At 41.2% G+C, this 17,648-nt stretch overlaps 1 protein-coding gene across 3 annotated transcripts in view; it reads right to left on the bottom strand.

Annotated features, from left to right (window-relative positions):
- LOC121390600 (phospholipid scramblase 2-like) overlaps nucleotides 1–17,648 on the bottom strand; it is a 58,133-nt gene that overhangs the window by 31,836 nt on the left and 8,649 nt on the right. For 2 of the 3 annotated variants that reach the window (XM_041522455.1, XM_041522454.1), the window contains exons 3-6: nucleotides 17,399–17,581; nucleotides 16,066–16,206; nucleotides 6,736–6,813; nucleotides 3,940–4,016 (exon numbers count right to left, since the gene is read on the bottom strand). In XM_041522455.1, coding sequence (XP_041378389.1) covers nucleotides 3,940–4,016; nucleotides 6,736–6,813; nucleotides 16,066–16,206; nucleotides 17,399–17,581 — 479 coding nt within the window. The remainder of the gene's footprint in view (nucleotides 1–3,939; nucleotides 4,017–6,735; nucleotides 6,814–16,065; nucleotides 16,207–17,398; nucleotides 17,582–17,648) is intronic. The other variant, XM_041522456.1, reaches the window with a different exon arrangement.

A 17,648-nucleotide genomic window follows, 5' to 3' on the forward strand; every position in this document is an offset into this window, starting at 1 on the left:
AGGTTTGATGGTCCTGTATGCATCTGTATGCAAGATATGGTCCGGACAAGGATTTATTGTTATGTGCAGTAGACCATGAAAAGTAGGTCACAGTGACCTAGTAATAGTATACGACAAACCGTCATCCCAGGTTGTTTCTACATGTAAGGTTTGATGATTCTGTATGCATCTATATGAAAGATATGGTCCAGACAAGGAATTACTGTTATGTGCAGTAGACCATGAAAGGTATGTCACAGTGACCTAGTAATAGTACACAACACACACCATCATCCCAAGTTGTTCCTACATGTGAGGTTTGATGGTCCTGTACGCATCTGTATGCAAAATATGGTCCGGAAAAGGATTTACAGTTACGTGCAGTAGACTGTAAAAAGTAGGTCACAGTGACCTGGTAATAGTATGTGACACACCGCCATCACAAGTTGTTCCTACATGTAAGGTTTGATGGTCCTGTATGCATCTGTATGCAAGATATGGTCTGGACAAGAAAAAGTTAACAGACGGATGTACGTACATACGGACTGACGGACAATGCCATACCATAATACGACCCATCATAGATGGGCGTATAAAAACCAGTTAAATGTGACAATTGGTAATAAAGAGAACAAGCATTTTGAGAGTACTGTTAATCAGTCAAAACATGCTACTATAGCCTCTATTAGAAACATACTTATCTGCCCTTGATTTGCAGAGCTCTAAGCGGCCCCAATTAGCCACTAAATTATTTCCGGCGCGTCTATGCTCCAATCGCTTGCAACAAAGGCCCTCTGTTACTACTGAACTGAAGAGTAGTTGTCGACTTGTTCTTTAATTTTTTGACGTTAATAAAGTTTTCTATTACTATTATTGTTTGTCAGATGGTGTGCAATCTGCTTCTTTTACAGAATTTTTTTACAATATGTTTTGTGCTCGTAAACAAATCGGAACAGTGAGTCCAGTGTCACTGTCAGACGGACATAGTGTAACGGACACAATTTCATATGTAATTTAATAGTTACGATCGACTATCTACCTGCAATTATTAATATTATGCACAACCATTAAGCATTCCATAGTATATATATATACTCTCTCAAAAAAGAAACGCATAGGCGAAATATTCATGGAATTATCTCTTTAATACAAAGTGGCATAATTTCGTTATTTATGATCCTATCACAGTCAAATTTGACATGAGTATGTGACAATATTCATGCTATGGACTGATGGCAGTGGAGGCGTTTTCGTCACCAAACAGCGTCGCATGAGGGTGCTGAAATCAGTACCTTGTGTGGCCACCAGCAACAGCAATCACTGCGCAACATCTCCTTGGCACAGACTGAATGAGTCTCTGAATCCGGACACGTAGAATCCTAGCCCATTCTTCCTGCAGTGCATGTAACTTTTTTGCGTAAGCGTCTGAGGCTCCGGGTCACACTGATGTACACGTCTATCCAGTTCGTCCCATAGATGTTCAATGGAGTTGAGTTCTGGCAATATTGATGGCCATGGCAGCACATTAATGTTCTCATTCTGTAGGAAATCCATTGTTACACGTGCCGTATGCGGCCTGCCATTGTCCTGCTGAAAGAGTTCTCTCTGTCGATCCAAAATGGGAAGCATGTGACGGTGAAGAATTTCATCGCGGTAGCGTACAGCTGCCAGGTTGCCTTGTACGAACACAAGTTCACTTCTGCTGGTATAGGAGATGGCTCCCCACATCATGACACTCCCTCCACCGAATCTTTCAACTTGGGCGATGCAGTTGTTGGCAAAACGTTCATTGCGGCATCTGTAAACACATTGTCGTCCATCACGTTGCTGTAGAAGAAAACGTGACTCATCACTGAACCATACTCGCCGCCAGTTTCCCAAGTTCCACCCCTGTACATTCGTGCACAAGCGAACACGTAAATGTCGATGTTGATGTCGCAGGACGGGGCCAACATACTGTCTCCTACCCCGTAAACCAGTTTCTCAAAGTCGGTTCTGAATGGTTTGTGCAGACACCCTTCTCAAACCAGGTACATATCCAGCAGTGTTCGTTGCTGTGGCAGTTCAGTGACGCAAGTGCAGAACCCGGATGTAGTGATCTTATGCTGCAGTTGTTATGCGAGGTCTTCCACCTCTCGACCGGTCTTCAGCTGATTGAAACTGCTGGTACCTGTCCCAGAGACGTGAAATGGTGCTCTGATGGACGTTCATGTGGCGTGCGACTGCTGGCTGCGATTCACCTAACTGGAAGTGGCCTATTGCAATGTTTCGATTTGGCAGGCTTAGTCTTGGCATCTTGCAACTCGTCTACGTCGAAATGGAAATGAGGCATTATTGCGAGCATTGCATCTTTAAATACCCATCACTACCCCAATCTTTTCCCCCGAGTTTCACGTGCATTCACCAAAATCAGACCATTTCATGCCAATTTCCTGCAATTGTCGCACAACGTGCGTTAAATGTGTTTTAGCGTGCATTTGGGCATGCTGTCCCATTTCAGGAACATTAACAAACATGGTCATTCAGCAACATTGTACAAAACCCCCCAATATTTTGTAAAATCAAACACTTTTCTTCTTTCCCTATCACCTATGCGTTTGTTTTTAGACAGAGTATATATATATATATATATATATATATATATATATATATATACACTGGCGTAGGAAGCAGGGGGCAAGGGGGGCATATGCCCCCCCCCCCAACACTTTTCAGAAATTTTGCGCCACTAATGTATCTGTGTGTGTGTGTGTGTGTGTGTGTGTGTGTGTGCGCGCACGTAAGATAAAACTAGTTTTTTCAAATATGCGTGTTAGTCTGGGTTATGTTTTTGGTTGTGTCTACTGGTGTGTGGGCTTGTTTTGTAGGCTATTGTTTACTTGGGTGCAGATTTGTTATTGTTATTGGGATTTTCTTTAGGTGGGGGAGGTAAAATTGTTGAGGGGGGTATTTCTAAAATATTAGGTTTTTTGTTTTGCCTGCCACTTACGCTTATAATCATGTATATAGAACAATGTCTTCATTTTAACATTTAACCTTGAATAATCGGCATGCAAGACTAACATAAATATGTTGACACAGATATTTTGATGTAAACAAAACAAGTACTGTCACTATAAGTAGATGGTTTTAGGTTAAATTATATATTTAGCTGTTATTACAGCATAATTTACACTTTATAATGCAATGTATATAGGCCTAATTAATTTACAGCAAATGAAATATTTAGTCAAACAGGCGCATGTGCAGGAAATTGTGTAGAGGAAGTCTAGACTGGCTAGTGGTGTTTTTAGGTGACTGGCATGTATAAATCTCAGCTGAAGATTCACAAACAACTGTGGCCATCGGCCATCCCTGAAGTAACCGGAACGTGCCGGAAGTGGTCAATGGTTAGGGGACGTAATTCTGCCTATTTTTTCTCGCGAATTTCTAATAGAGGCTATAATATGACACAAACAATGATAACCAAGCCATCTATGGACCCACTGGGTGGGGAGTAGCCCAGTGGTAAAGTGCTCGCTTGATGCACGGTCAGTCTAGGATTGATCCCCATCAGTGGGCTCATTGGGCTATTTCTCGTTCTAGCCAGTGCACCACGAGTGGTATATCAAAGGCCGTGGTATGTGCTATCTGTGGTATCTTATCCCTTGCTACTAATGGAAAAATGTATAGGGTTTCCTCTCTAAAACTATATGTAAAAATTACCAAATGTTCAAGATCCAATAGTCAATGATTAATAAATTAATGTGCCTCTAATGTTGGCAAACAAAACAAACCTGTCCCATGACTAGTATATCAAATGCTGTGGTATGTGCTATCCTGCCTGTGGGATGATGCATATAAAAGATCCCTAGCTACAGTCGATGATTAATAAATCAATGTGCCTCAAGTGGTGTCATTGAACAAAACAAACAAACAAACTATGAGTCCTTAATTAATTTAGTTGAGTATATAACACACCCGTCCCGTGTTGTCAGTAATATGCATAATAAATCCTCGCTGTGGGCCACAACACTGTCTTGTGCATATATCAGATTCTGAAATAAGCAAAGAGAGATGGTAAACAGTATGAAACCAGCACACTGCTTGTAACTTCCGATATTCAAATAAGAACTGCATGTTTGTCATTTTTGGTGAATTTATTGATGTACTAGTGACAATTTTTACACAAAATGTTTGTTTATTAAAGGAAAGGTCCTGAGTTTGCTGCCACTGTTACATGTTTACAACTAACAGATCCCTTTTGACGACTAACATTACAGGTTAAAGATATTTTCCTGTTTATAATATTAAAGATATTTTCCTGTTTAGAATATTAAAGATATTTTCCTGTTTAGAATATTAAAGATACTTTCCTGTTTAGAATATTAAATATACTTTCCTGTTTAGAATATTCAAGATATTTTCCTGTTTATAATATTAAAGATATTTTCCTGTTTAACATACAGTAAAGTACATTTATAATGAACATGCTTAGAACAAACTGATCATAAAGTCCTGTTTTATCTCTATATATTACATTTTTAATAATTTTTAATATGTACAATGAACTACTGCTGTAACAAACTAACTATTATGGTCCCTTCCGGTTTGTTATAAGAGTATTTTACTGTATTAAAGATATTTTCCTATAAGTATCTGTATAAATAAGGGGTTTGTTGTCATTTCTAAGTTTGTAGTAGCCAAACCTGATTTTACATTCCAGTCATTTCGTATGTATGGAAAAATACAATATATCAGGAAGAAAATCAACAATAACTACTGCAAACATTAGCACACAACCGAAAACACATTAAATCTACAGACACTGGTCAATTCTAAACAAGAATATTATACTTAATATGCAGTTTTAGTTGCTAAACTGATTCTGTCAATCCAGGGTTGAAAATTAGCAGTTGCTCGGTTGCCCGTGGCACCTTTATTGGCTAAGGGCGACTAAGAATTTTACAAAGGTTGTCCATTTGGCGAATGTGTCAAAACACACTGTGTCTGTGCTGGCATGAACTACAGATCTGGCAGCAGACGATATTATAAAACATGTTCTATATTTTGACACCGCCAGACTGACCAGAATAAGCCTCGGCTTCTGCTGTAAATGAATATAGCTCAAAACATATTGCAGACACTTCATGTGTTTTTTAAAGTCATCGGCATATTGGAATGGACTGGATATGCCATAATTATCTAGTAGACATATTTTTTTTACATTATTCAATGTTACAGTACAAATTAATCCTATTTAATTAGCTTACTAGTATTTTATTCTGGGACAAAATCAAAATTTATCTTGTGTTTTAACTCACACTAACAATGAAATTTCCATTACTACAGGGATTATTCCAAAAGTCAGTTAATTGGCATGTAAAGATAAAATTCATATAAAAACATATTATTTTATTAAATTGTAAACCCATATCATCTGAAATAACTTTTTTTGGAAATTCAGTGTAAATAAAACTTTTTTTTATATAAAACTGCATAGATTAAATATTTTCTTAAACATGTTTTTAGGCAGTTGATGGAATGTCCAAGGTAATCTGAACAACAAAACTGTAATACGAGATCAGGGCCATATCTCCACATGCAGAGTCGAATGGGCATGATTCCATCTATCCTTATCTAGTGCCTCGTCTATAGGAGGACAGCCACTCTCAAGGAAATCCTTCACTGGAGAGTTCATCCCTCTTGCATTGCCACACTCAAGGAAATCCTTCGCTGGAGAGTTCATCCCTCTTGCATTGCCACTCTCAAGGAAATCCTTCACTGGAGAGTTCATCCCTCTTGCATTGCCATAAAGAGGACTGCCACTCTGAGACTAATTTACTAATACACGCGCAGTTCTACCTTTAGTCTCTTTGTACTGCATTATCGGTTACTTCAGAGACAATGCAAGTGAAGCTGCATACCTTGGCTGTTCTAGCATTTTTCTTTATCCCTGTATTAAAAATTATATTTAATCTGTATCATTTAATGGTAACTTGTAAATTAACTTCTTTATTTATACAGAATAATTTTTTTCTTTAAATGTTATATGGATTGGTATGAGTTTAAAACCCAATATGTTTTTAATATGAATTTTAACTTTATTCATTATGAAGATACATGCCAATTTATTGTTTTCCTTTTAACGCAAACAGACTATATACATGGTTATTATTATACATGGTTATTATTCAACAAAGAAAATTCTAGTTTTGATTTTGGCTGTGCAGTTAAGTAGGAGGGCTAGTTGAATTTGAGAAGGGCCAGTAAGATTTTTCTTCAACTGGCCCTGCTGGCAACCATGGTTTTCATGTTAATTTTCAACCCTGTCAATCAGAAACATCTGACAATGGTTTCTACACTGATCAATTCATTAAAAAACATTACAAACAATTCTAATAATTACAAAAAACTTATTTAGTTAAAATTACCCATAAATCAGCTTTAAACATCCTTTCCATGAGGTTTATTGAAGGATAACATTCAGAGTTTTTTGGCACGATGTCATCCCAATAAGTATAGAGTAAATTGTATAACAGTGTAAAGTTTGCGGCTGTTACACCTTTTCCCCCCATGTCTGTCATAATTATGGTATCACACAATGATCTCCAATATATGTTGGAGATTGATTTAAAGACATTCGAATGGCTGTCAAATCCATCAATCCCCAAAAATTTAAATTATTGACACCAGTTGCCATCTATGATGTGTATTTCAACCAGGTTGAAAATTGGCAGGTACACAGTCACCCGAAACCACCTTTATTTCCCTTACCTTCTTTTGCAAAATACACCTGCTGACCCAGATTGTTGACAACTTTGTATGTGTTCACCTTTTCCGACCCAATAAACACTGGAAAAAATAACAGCAAATACAATTATTACCCAGAAATGTTTGCACAGCACATTTGTAATCACTGGCTATTAAGCATATAACATTACTCATTATTGTAAAACATAGTAAAACACAGTCTGCAGAGAAAGAAAGAAATGTTTTATTTAACGACGCACTCAACACATTTTATTTACGGTTATATGGCGTCAGACATATGGTTAAAGACCACACAGATTTTGAGAGGAAACCCGCTGTCGCCACTTCATGGGCTACTCTTTCCGATTAGCAGCAAGGGATCTTTTATTTGCACTTCCCACAGGCAGGATAGCACAAACCATGGCCTTTGTTGAACCAGTTATGGATCACTGGTCGGTGCAAGTGGTTTACACCTACCCATTGAGCCTTGCAGAGCACTCACTCAGGGTTTGGAGTCAGTATCTGGATTAAAAATCCTATGCCTCGACTGGGATCTGAACCCAGTACCTATCAGCCTGTTGACCGATGGCCTAACCACGACGCCACCGAGGCCGGTCAGTTTGCAGAGAAGACATTAATAATTTTACTCACTATCCAAATCTGAGTTACACTGCAAGTTGCATTAGTGATCAATTATAATCAGAAGGGCAGGATGTAGCCCAGTGGTAAAACGCTCGCTTGATGTGCGGTCGGTTTGGGATCGACCCCCGTCGGTGGACCTATTGGGTTATTTCTCGTTCCGGCCAGTGCACCACGACTGGTATATCAAAGGCCATGGTATGTGCTATCCTGTTTGTGGGATCGTGCAAATAAAAGATCCCTTGCTACTAATGGAAAAATGTAGCGGGTTTCCTCTCTGAAAATATGTCAAAATTACCAAATGTTTGACATCCAATAGCCGATGATTAATAAATCAATCTGCTCTAGTGGTGTTGTTAAGCAAAACAAACTTCTTCTTTTTTGATAATCGGAAATTAATTGGTCGAGCTCTACAGACGATGATCAATTATAACAATTCATATATCATGCATGCAGAAAGTACCCGCCCGCTCGCACAATGTGATTCATATATCATGTGTTTAGAAAGTACTCACCCGCTCGCACAATGCGATTCATATATCATGCGTGCAGAAAGTACCCGCCCGCTCACCACATACGATTCATATATCATGCGTTCAGAAAGTACTCGCCCACTCACCACATGCGATTCATATATCATGCGTTCAGAAAGTACTCGCCCACTCACCACATGCGATTCATATATCATGCGTTCAGAAAGTACCCGCCCGCTCACCACATACGATTCATATATCATGCGTGCAGAAAGTACTCACCCACTCACCACATGCGATTCATATATCATGCGTTCAGAAAGTACCCGCCCGCTCGCACAATGTGATTCATATATCATGTGTTTAGAAAGTACTCGCCCGCTCGCACAATGCGATTCATATATCATGCGTTCAGAAAGTACCCGCCCGCTCACCACATACGATTCATATATCATGCGTGCAGAAAGTACTCGCCCACTCACCACATGCGATTCATATATCATGCGTGCAGAAAGTACTCGCCCACTCACCACATGCGATTCATATATCATGCGTGCAGAAAGTACCCGCCCACTCACCACATACGATTCATATATCATGCGTTCAGAAAGTACCCGCCCGCTCACCACATAGGATTCATATATCATGCGTGCAGAAAGTACCCGCCCACTCACCACATGCGATTCATATATCATGCGTTCAGAAAGTATCCGCCCACTCACCACATGCGATTCATATATCATGTGTGCAGAAAGTACCCGCCCACTCACCACATACGATTCATATATCATGCATGCAGAAAGTACTCGCCCACTCACCACATGCGATTCATATATCATGCGTGCAGAAAGTACTCGCCCACTCACCACATACGATTCATATATCATGCGTTCAGAAAGTACCCGTCCGCTCACACAATGCGATTCATATATCATGCGTGCAGAAAGTACCCGCCCACTCACCACATGCGATTCATATATCATGCGTTCAGAAAGTACCCACCCACTCACCACATGCGATTCATATATCATGCGTGCAGAAAGTACTCGCCCACTCACCACATACGATTCATATATCATGCGTTCAGAAAGTACCCGTCCGCTCACACAATGCGATTCATATATCATGCGTTCAGAAAGTACTCGCCCACTCACCACATGCGATTCATATATCATGCGTTCAGAAAGTACCCGTCCGCTCACACAATGCGATTCATATATCATGCGTTCAGAAAGTACTCGCCCACTCACCACATACGATTCATATATCATGCGTTCAGAAAGTACCCGTCCGCTCACACAATGCGATTCATATATCATGCGTGCAGAAAGTACTCGCCCACTCACCACATGCGATTCATATATCATGCGTTCAGAAAGTACCCATCCGCTCACACAATGCGATTCATATATCATGCGTTCAGAAAGTACTCGCCCACTCACCACATACGATTCATATATCATGCGTTCAGAAAGTACCCGCCCGCTCACACAATGCGATTCATATATCATGCGTTCAGAAAGTACTCGCCCACTCACCACATGCGATTCATATATCATGCGTTCAGAAAGTACCCGTCCGCTCACACAATGCGATTCATATATCATGCGTTCAGAAAGTACTCGCCCACTCACCACATACGATTCATATATCATGCGTGCAGAATAGTACTCGCCCACTCACCACATGCGATTCATATATCATGCGTTCAGAAAGTACCCGTCCGCTCACACAATGCGATTCATATATCATGCGTTCAGAAAGTACTCGCTCACTCACCACATGCGATTCATATATCATGCGTTCAGAAAGTACCCGCCCGCTCACCACATGCGATTCATATATCATGCGTTCAGAAAGTACCCGCCCGCTCACCACATACGATTCATATATCATGCGTGCAGAAAGTACTCGCCCACTCACCACATGCGATTCATATATCATGCTTTCAGAAAGTACTCGCCCGCTCACACAATGTGATTCATATATCATGCGTGCAGAAAGTACCCGCCCACTCACCACATGCGATTCATATATCATGCGTTCAGAAAGTACCCGCCCACTCACCACATGCGATTCATATATCATGCGTTCAGAAAGTACTCGCCCACTCACCACATACGATTCATATATCATGCGTTCAGAAAGTACTCGCCCACTCACCACATGCGATTCATATATCATGCGTTCAGAAAGTATCCGCCCGCTCACCACATGCGATTCATATATCATGCATTCAGAAAGTACCCGCCCGCTCACCACATATGATTCATATATCATGCGTGCAGAAAGTACTCGCCCACTCACCACATGCGATTCATATATCATGCGTTCAGAAAGTACCCGCCCGCTCACACAATGCGATTCATATATCATGCGTTCAGAAAGTACCCGCCCGCTCGCACAATGCGATTCATATATCATGCGTGCAGAAAGTACCCGCCCGCTCACCACATACGATTCATATATCATGCATTCAGAAAGTACTCGCCCACTCACCACATGCGATTCATATATCATGCGTTCAGAAAGTACCCGCCCGCTCACCACATGCGATTCATATATCATGCGTTCAGAAAGTACCCGCCCGCTCACCACATACGATTCATATATCATGCGTGCAGAAAGTACTCGCCCACTCACCACATGCGATTCATATATCATGCGTTCAGAAAGTACCCGCCCGCTCGCACAATGTGATTCATATATCATGTGTTTAGAAAGTACTCGCCCGCTCGCACAATGCGATTCATATATCATGCGTTCAGAAAGTACCCGCCCGCTCACCACATACGATTCATATATCATGCGTGCAGAAAGTACTCGCCCACTCACCACATGCGATTCATATATCATGCGTGCAGAAAGTACTCGCCCACTCACCACATGCGATTCATATATCATGCGTGCAGAAAGTACCCGCCCACTCACCACATACGATTCATATATCATGCGTTCAGAAAGTACCCGCCCGCTCACCACATAGGATTCATATATCATGCGTGCAGAAAGTACCCGCCCACTCACCACATGCGATTCATATATCATGCGTTCAGAAAGTATCCGCCCACTCACCACATGCGATTCATATATCATGCGTGCAGAAAGTACCCGCCCACTCACCACATACGATTCATATATCATGCATGCAGAAAGTACTCGCCCACTCACCACATGCGATTCATATATCATGCGTGCAGAAAGTACTCGCCCACTCACCACATACGATTCATATATCATGCGTTCAGAAAGTACCCGTCCGCTCACACAATGCGATTCATATATCATGCGTGCAGAAAGTACCCGCCCACTCACCACATGCGATTCATATATCATGCGTTCAGAAAGTACCCACACACTCACCACATGCGATTCATATATCATGCGTGCAGAAAGTACTCGCCCACTCACCACATACGATTCATATATCATGCGTTCAGAAAGTACCCGTCCGCTCACACAATGCGATTCATATATCATGCGTTCAGAAAGTACTCGCCCACTCACCACATGCGATTCATATATCATGCGTTCAGAAAGTACCCGTCCGCTCACACAATGCGATTCATATATCATGCGTTCAGAAAGTACTCGCCCACTCACCACATACGATTCATATATCATGCGTTCAGAAAGTACCCGTCCGCTCACACAATGCGATTCATATATCATGCGTGCAGAAAGTACTCGCCCACTCACCACATGCGATTCATATATCATGCGTTCAGAAAGTACCCGTCCGCTCACACAATGCGATTCATATATCATGCGTTCAGAAAGTACTCGCCCACTCACCACATACGATTCATATATCATGCGTTCAGAAAGTACCCGCCCGCTCACACAATGCGATTCATATATCATGCGTTCAGAAAGTACTCGCCCACTCACCACATGCGATTCATATATCATGCGTTCAGAAAGTACTCGCCCACTCACCACATGCGATTCATATATCATGCGTTCAGAAAGTACCCGTCCGCTCACACAATGCGATTCATATATCATGCGTTCAGAAAGTACTCGCCCACTCACCACATACGATTCATATATCATGCGTGCAGAAAGTACTCGCCCACTCACCACATGCGATTCATATATCATGCGTTCAGAAAGTACCCGTCCGCTCACACAATGCGATTCATATATCATGCGTTCAGAAAGTACTCGCCCACTCACCACATGCGATTCATATATCATGCGTTCAGAAAGTACCCGCCCGCTCACCACATGCGATTCATATATCATGCGTTCAGAAAGTACCCGCCCGCTCACCACATACGATTCATATATCATGCGTGCAGAAAGTACTCGCCCACTCACCACATGCGATTCATATATCATGCTTTCAGAAAGTACTCGCCCGCTCACACAATGTGATTCATATATCATGCGTGCAGAAAGTACCCGCCCACTCACCACATGCGATTCATATATCATGCGTTCAGAAAGTACCCGCCCACTCACCACATGCGATTCATATATCATGCGTTCAGAAAGTACTCGCCCACTCACCACATACGATTCATATATCATGCGTTCAGAAAGTACTCGCCCACTCACCACATGCGATTCATATATCATGCGTTCAGAAAGTACCCGCCCGCTCACCACATGCGATTCATATATCATGCATTCAGAAAGTACCCGCCCGCTCACCACATACGATTCATATATCATGCGTGCAGAAAGTACTCGCCCACTCACCACATGCGATTCATATATCATGCGTTCAGAAAGTACCCGCCCGCTCACACAATGCGATTCATATATCATGCGTTCAGAAAGTACCCGCCCGCTCGCACAATGCGATTCATATATCATGCGTGCAGAAAGTACCCGCCCGCTCACCACATACGATTCATATATCATGCATTCAGAAAGTACTCGCCCACTCACCACATGCGATTCATATATCATGCGTTCAGAAAGTACCCGCCCGCTCACCACATGCGATTCATATATCATGCGTTCAGAAAGTACCCGCCCGCTCACCACATACGATTCATATATCATGCGTGCAGAAAGTACTCGCCCACTCACCACATGCGATTCATATATCATGCTTTCAGAAAGTACTCGCCCGCTCACACAATGTGATTCATATATCATGCGTGCAGAAAGTACCCGCCCACTCACCACATGCGATTCATATATCATGCGTTCAGAAAGTACTCGCCCACTCACCACATACGATTCATATATCATGCGTGCAGAAAGTACCCGCCCACTCACGTACCACATGCGATTCATATATCATGCGTGCAGATAGTACCCGCCCGCTCACCACATGCGATTCATATATCATGCGTGCAGAAAGTACTCGCCCGCTCACCACATGCGATTCATATATCATGCGTGCAGAAAGTACCCGCCCGCTCACACAATGCAATTCATATATCATGCGTTCAGAAAGTACTTGTCCGCTCACCACATGCGATTCATATATCATGCGTGCAGAAAGTACCCGTCCGCTCACACAATGCGAGTAAAAATTCTGATGAATGACCAAGTTAAAAAATGCTACTACTAGTCCGACGGGAGATTCGTCTTTTTGTGACTCAATGTGAAAAAACCCCATTTCATCCATTCCGTGACACCGCAGCAGCCATGCCAGATAACCAAACCATTGAAACAAATGGAAAAAAAAGGAAATGGTTTATTTAATGACGCACTCAACGCATTTTATTTATGGTTATATGGCGTTGGATATATGGTTAAGGACCACACAGATATGGAGGGAGTAAACCCGCTGTCACCACTTCATGGGCTATTCTTTTCGATTAGCAGTAAGGGATCTTTTATATCCACCATTCCAGAGACAGGAGAGTACATATATGGAGGGAGTGAACCCGCTGTCGCCACTTCATGGGCTATTCTTTTCGATTAGCAGTAAGGGATCTTTTATATCCACCATTCCAGAGACAGGAGAGTACATACCACGACCTTTGTTGTGACAGTCATGGCTGTAGTGAGAAATAGCCCAATGGTCCCACTGATGGAGATCGATCCCAAAACCGACCGCACATCAAGCGAACGCTTTACCATTGGGCTACATCTCGCCCACAAAACAAATGGTTCAGAATAATGACAGAGTATACAACCATAGATGTACCACATTGACTTTGTAGTTCCAAATGGCTTAAGCGCAACATTCTGAAAACAACCGGTCAAGGGTCAGTATTGCCTAGAAATTAATGGCTTGTTTATGTTAAAAATATGTTGCCGGTGTGTTTTGAATAGATTGTTCTGTTAAATACTTGCGGGATGTCACTTGGAGTTTGTAAATCTACATGAAAGAAATGTCAAAACTTTTCCAGAATATTTCAAAATTTATTGATTTGTCAATCAAGGTTTGAGTCTTGATATATATTCTTTGAAGTGAAAGAAAGAAAGAAATGTTTTATTTAACAATGCACTCAACACATTTTATTTACGGTTATATGGCGTCAGACATATGGTTAAGGACCACACAGATTTTTGAGAGGAAACCCGCTGTCGCCACTTCATGGGCTACTCTTTCCGATTAGCAGCAAGGGATCTTTTATTTGCACTTCCCACAGGCAGGATAGCACAAACCATGGCCTTTGTTGAACCAGTTATGGATCACTAGTCGGTGCAAGTGGTTTACATCTACCCATTGAGCCTTGCAGAGCACTCACTCAGGGTTTGGAGTCGGTATGTGGATTAAAAATCCTATGCCTCGACTGGGATCCGAACCCAGTACTTACCAGCCTGTTGACCGATGGCCTAACCACGACGCCACCAAGACCGGTCTTTGAAGTGAATAGAGTGTATAATATTGTTAAACAATAATATATTGTGATATAGGCTGGTGGGCTAGTAGAAATTCTGGCAGGCTAGTAAATTTTAGATGGTTCTGATCCGGCGGGCTAGTGAAATATTTTCCATTTCTGCAAGCCTGTATATTAATCAATTGTTGCAATAAAATGTTAAATATAACTGTTCCTGCAATTCAGAATTGAGATAAATATGCTGTGGTATGGGTTTGTTTTCATGTATATGTAAAGAAAACTAATACTGAACAGGTATTAAAGGTACAATTTGTGATTTATAGACTTTATTCAGGTGTACATGACACTATGTTCTTGGTTCTAATGATTCAAATCCTTCTTAAATTCATATATTTCCAAACCATCACATAATTAATAATCAAAAGATGACTGGTTGGTACAAACCAATTATAACAGACGATGAAATTCCAACAGATTGCCAATATGAAGTTTCACTTTATGATTCATGAGTTGAAAAGTTTCAAGTCTGTTTTGTTTAATGACACCACTAGAAGCAATAGAAATAAGCAGAATTTTTCATTCGTCCACCAAACAAGTACATTGCAAAATCTACTTGTTCAGTAATATTTTCACTTGTCAAAAGTTTTGTTTTATTCAAGTATAAGGATTGTAGTTTTGCTCAAAATGAAACTGCATTGAACATTTTCACTTGTCCACTCAACAACCACTGAGGTACACTTTGCTTGTCCGAGCAGATTTTCACTTATCAGGACAAACGGACACGTGCTTATTTCGAGCACTGACTGGAGCACATTGATTTATTAATCATTGGCTATTAGATGTAAACAAAATTGGGTAATTTTGACATATAGTCATGGAGAGGAAATCCACTAGATTTTTTCCCTTGTAAGCAAAGGATCTTTTATGTGCACTATCCCACAGACATGACAGCACATACCACAGCCTTTGATATATAGGTCATTGTGCACTGGCTAGAATGAGAAATAGCCCAATGAATCCACCAATGGGGATCGATCCTAGACTGAAAGTGGCTAGAATGAGAAATAGCCCAATGAATCCACCAATGGGGATCGATCCTAGACTGAAAGTGGCTAGAATGAGAAATAGCCCAATGAATCCACCAATGGGGATCGATCCTAGACTGAAAGCGCATTAAATTTTATGACTAGAATTACAATTAACAGTAACTATCAAAATACAAGACAAAACAGTCACAACATCAAACTGTCTGTCTCAATCTCTACCTCTGTCTCTCTGTCTCTATCTCACTTTCTGTCTCATGTTCTCTCCCTCCCTCCCTCCCTCCATCTCTCTTGTTTGTATGACAGTTTAGAAAAATTGCACCATCACTTTTTTGTTAAAACTTTAACACAAAAGTTGCCACGATTACCACCACTGGAAAAGTAAAATGTATATCTTACCTTTTTACTTCTAGTACTAAAAAACCCAAAACAAATTGCACCTACTTCTGCGAATTTCGAATTGTTGATCGACGGACAGCTGGTCTACCTGTGTGAGATACTCCAAGCCCAGCGGACAACCGGGAATAATCTGTGGATGACTCATCCACTGGACAGGTTGTTCAGGTTGTCCAGGCATTGGCTGCACTGGTATGCAAAAGAAAGGAATGTTTGATTGATGGTTTATTGCAAGAAAGGAAGGAATGTTTTACTTAATGACACACTCAACATATTTTAATTTTAAAAGGTTATATGGCGTTGAACATATGGTTAAAGATACACAGATAATGAGATAGTGAGAGAGGAAACCCATTGCAGGATTACTAATGTTACTTATATGGGAATGTCAAGAACATTACTGAAGCAGTGGTATAGCGTGGGTTGCCAGCACCCGGGGCAAGGCAAGTATTGCGCCCCTAACCAGTGGACCGTTAGCACTCCCCGAGTTCCTTCTACCAGTCCAGAATTTTGCGCCCGGGGCAATGGCCCCGGTGGCCCCGCCCACGCTACACCACTGTACTGAAGTTATAGAAAAGTGTGGTATGAGACCATATTTACTTTATCTTTTTATGGTAAAATACTAGGGTGTTTTGGGGAAATAATTATTTTCATCGAAGTAATTTTGTTGCTTAGCTAATCATATTGTAGAATTATAATTGGCTGACCATTGAAAACGGTCTTGCTAGAATCTCATGCTTTGTGGGGGTTTTATTCTGTTTGAGATGTGTTCTCTCTTCACTTTGAATCTGGCTAACGAATGTGTTTGTATTTTTGTTATTTGAACTTGTGCTTGCTTCCAAGTGTGTTAAACTTTATTATTATCATTTGTGTAAAAGATTGAATATTTGGGTATGCAATGGGTATGGGACAGTTTTGGCATGCTTCCATAATAAAAGTGTTCAAGCATGCCTGTTATGGGCACAACCTCTAACTTCGCCAGAGAGTTCTGTCCGAGTGTGATTATTTGTAATTCAACAAGCATTCTGAGATTACTGCTAAAGCAATACCGGTACATGTCCCTAATGGGCCCAACAAATGTTCGTATCTCCTAAATTCTAGGGCCGAAAAATGGGTAAATTGCCATGAAAGTCAAACTTGATATATAACAGTACATGCTAAAGCTATACACAGAGTTTCAGCTCAATATCTCAAGGCATTGTAGAAAAAACATCAGGATGAACAGACAGACAGACGGACGGACGGACAGAGATGAAACCTATAGTCTCCTCCAATTGGACCAGTACGGGACTAAGAATCATACACTGGTTTCCAAAGTTTTCCTGAATTACAAGTAAACAAATAATTTCTGACAGTTAACATATTTTAAAACTCGACTAACTTTGAGGTTGACCCTGGGTATACTGCTGGTTCTGATACTGATATTCTGGAGGAGCCTCATATTCTGGAGGAGCCTCATATTGGCCTGGCAGTGCTCCGTATTGGCCTGGTGGTGCCCCGTATTGGCCTGGCGGTGCTCCGTATTGACCTGGTGGAGCCCCATAACCAGCTTGTATGATAGTACCTGTTAAATAGTAAATACAGTATTGTTAGAATATTTAAAGGTGCAGAAACTAATTATATAAAGAGTT

Source organism: Gigantopelta aegis, chromosome 15 (assembly GCF_016097555.1).
Source record: "Gigantopelta aegis isolate Gae_Host chromosome 15, Gae_host_genome, whole genome shotgun sequence".
NCBI classification, from domain to species: domain Eukaryota; kingdom Metazoa; phylum Mollusca; class Gastropoda; order Neomphalida; family Peltospiridae; genus Gigantopelta; species Gigantopelta aegis.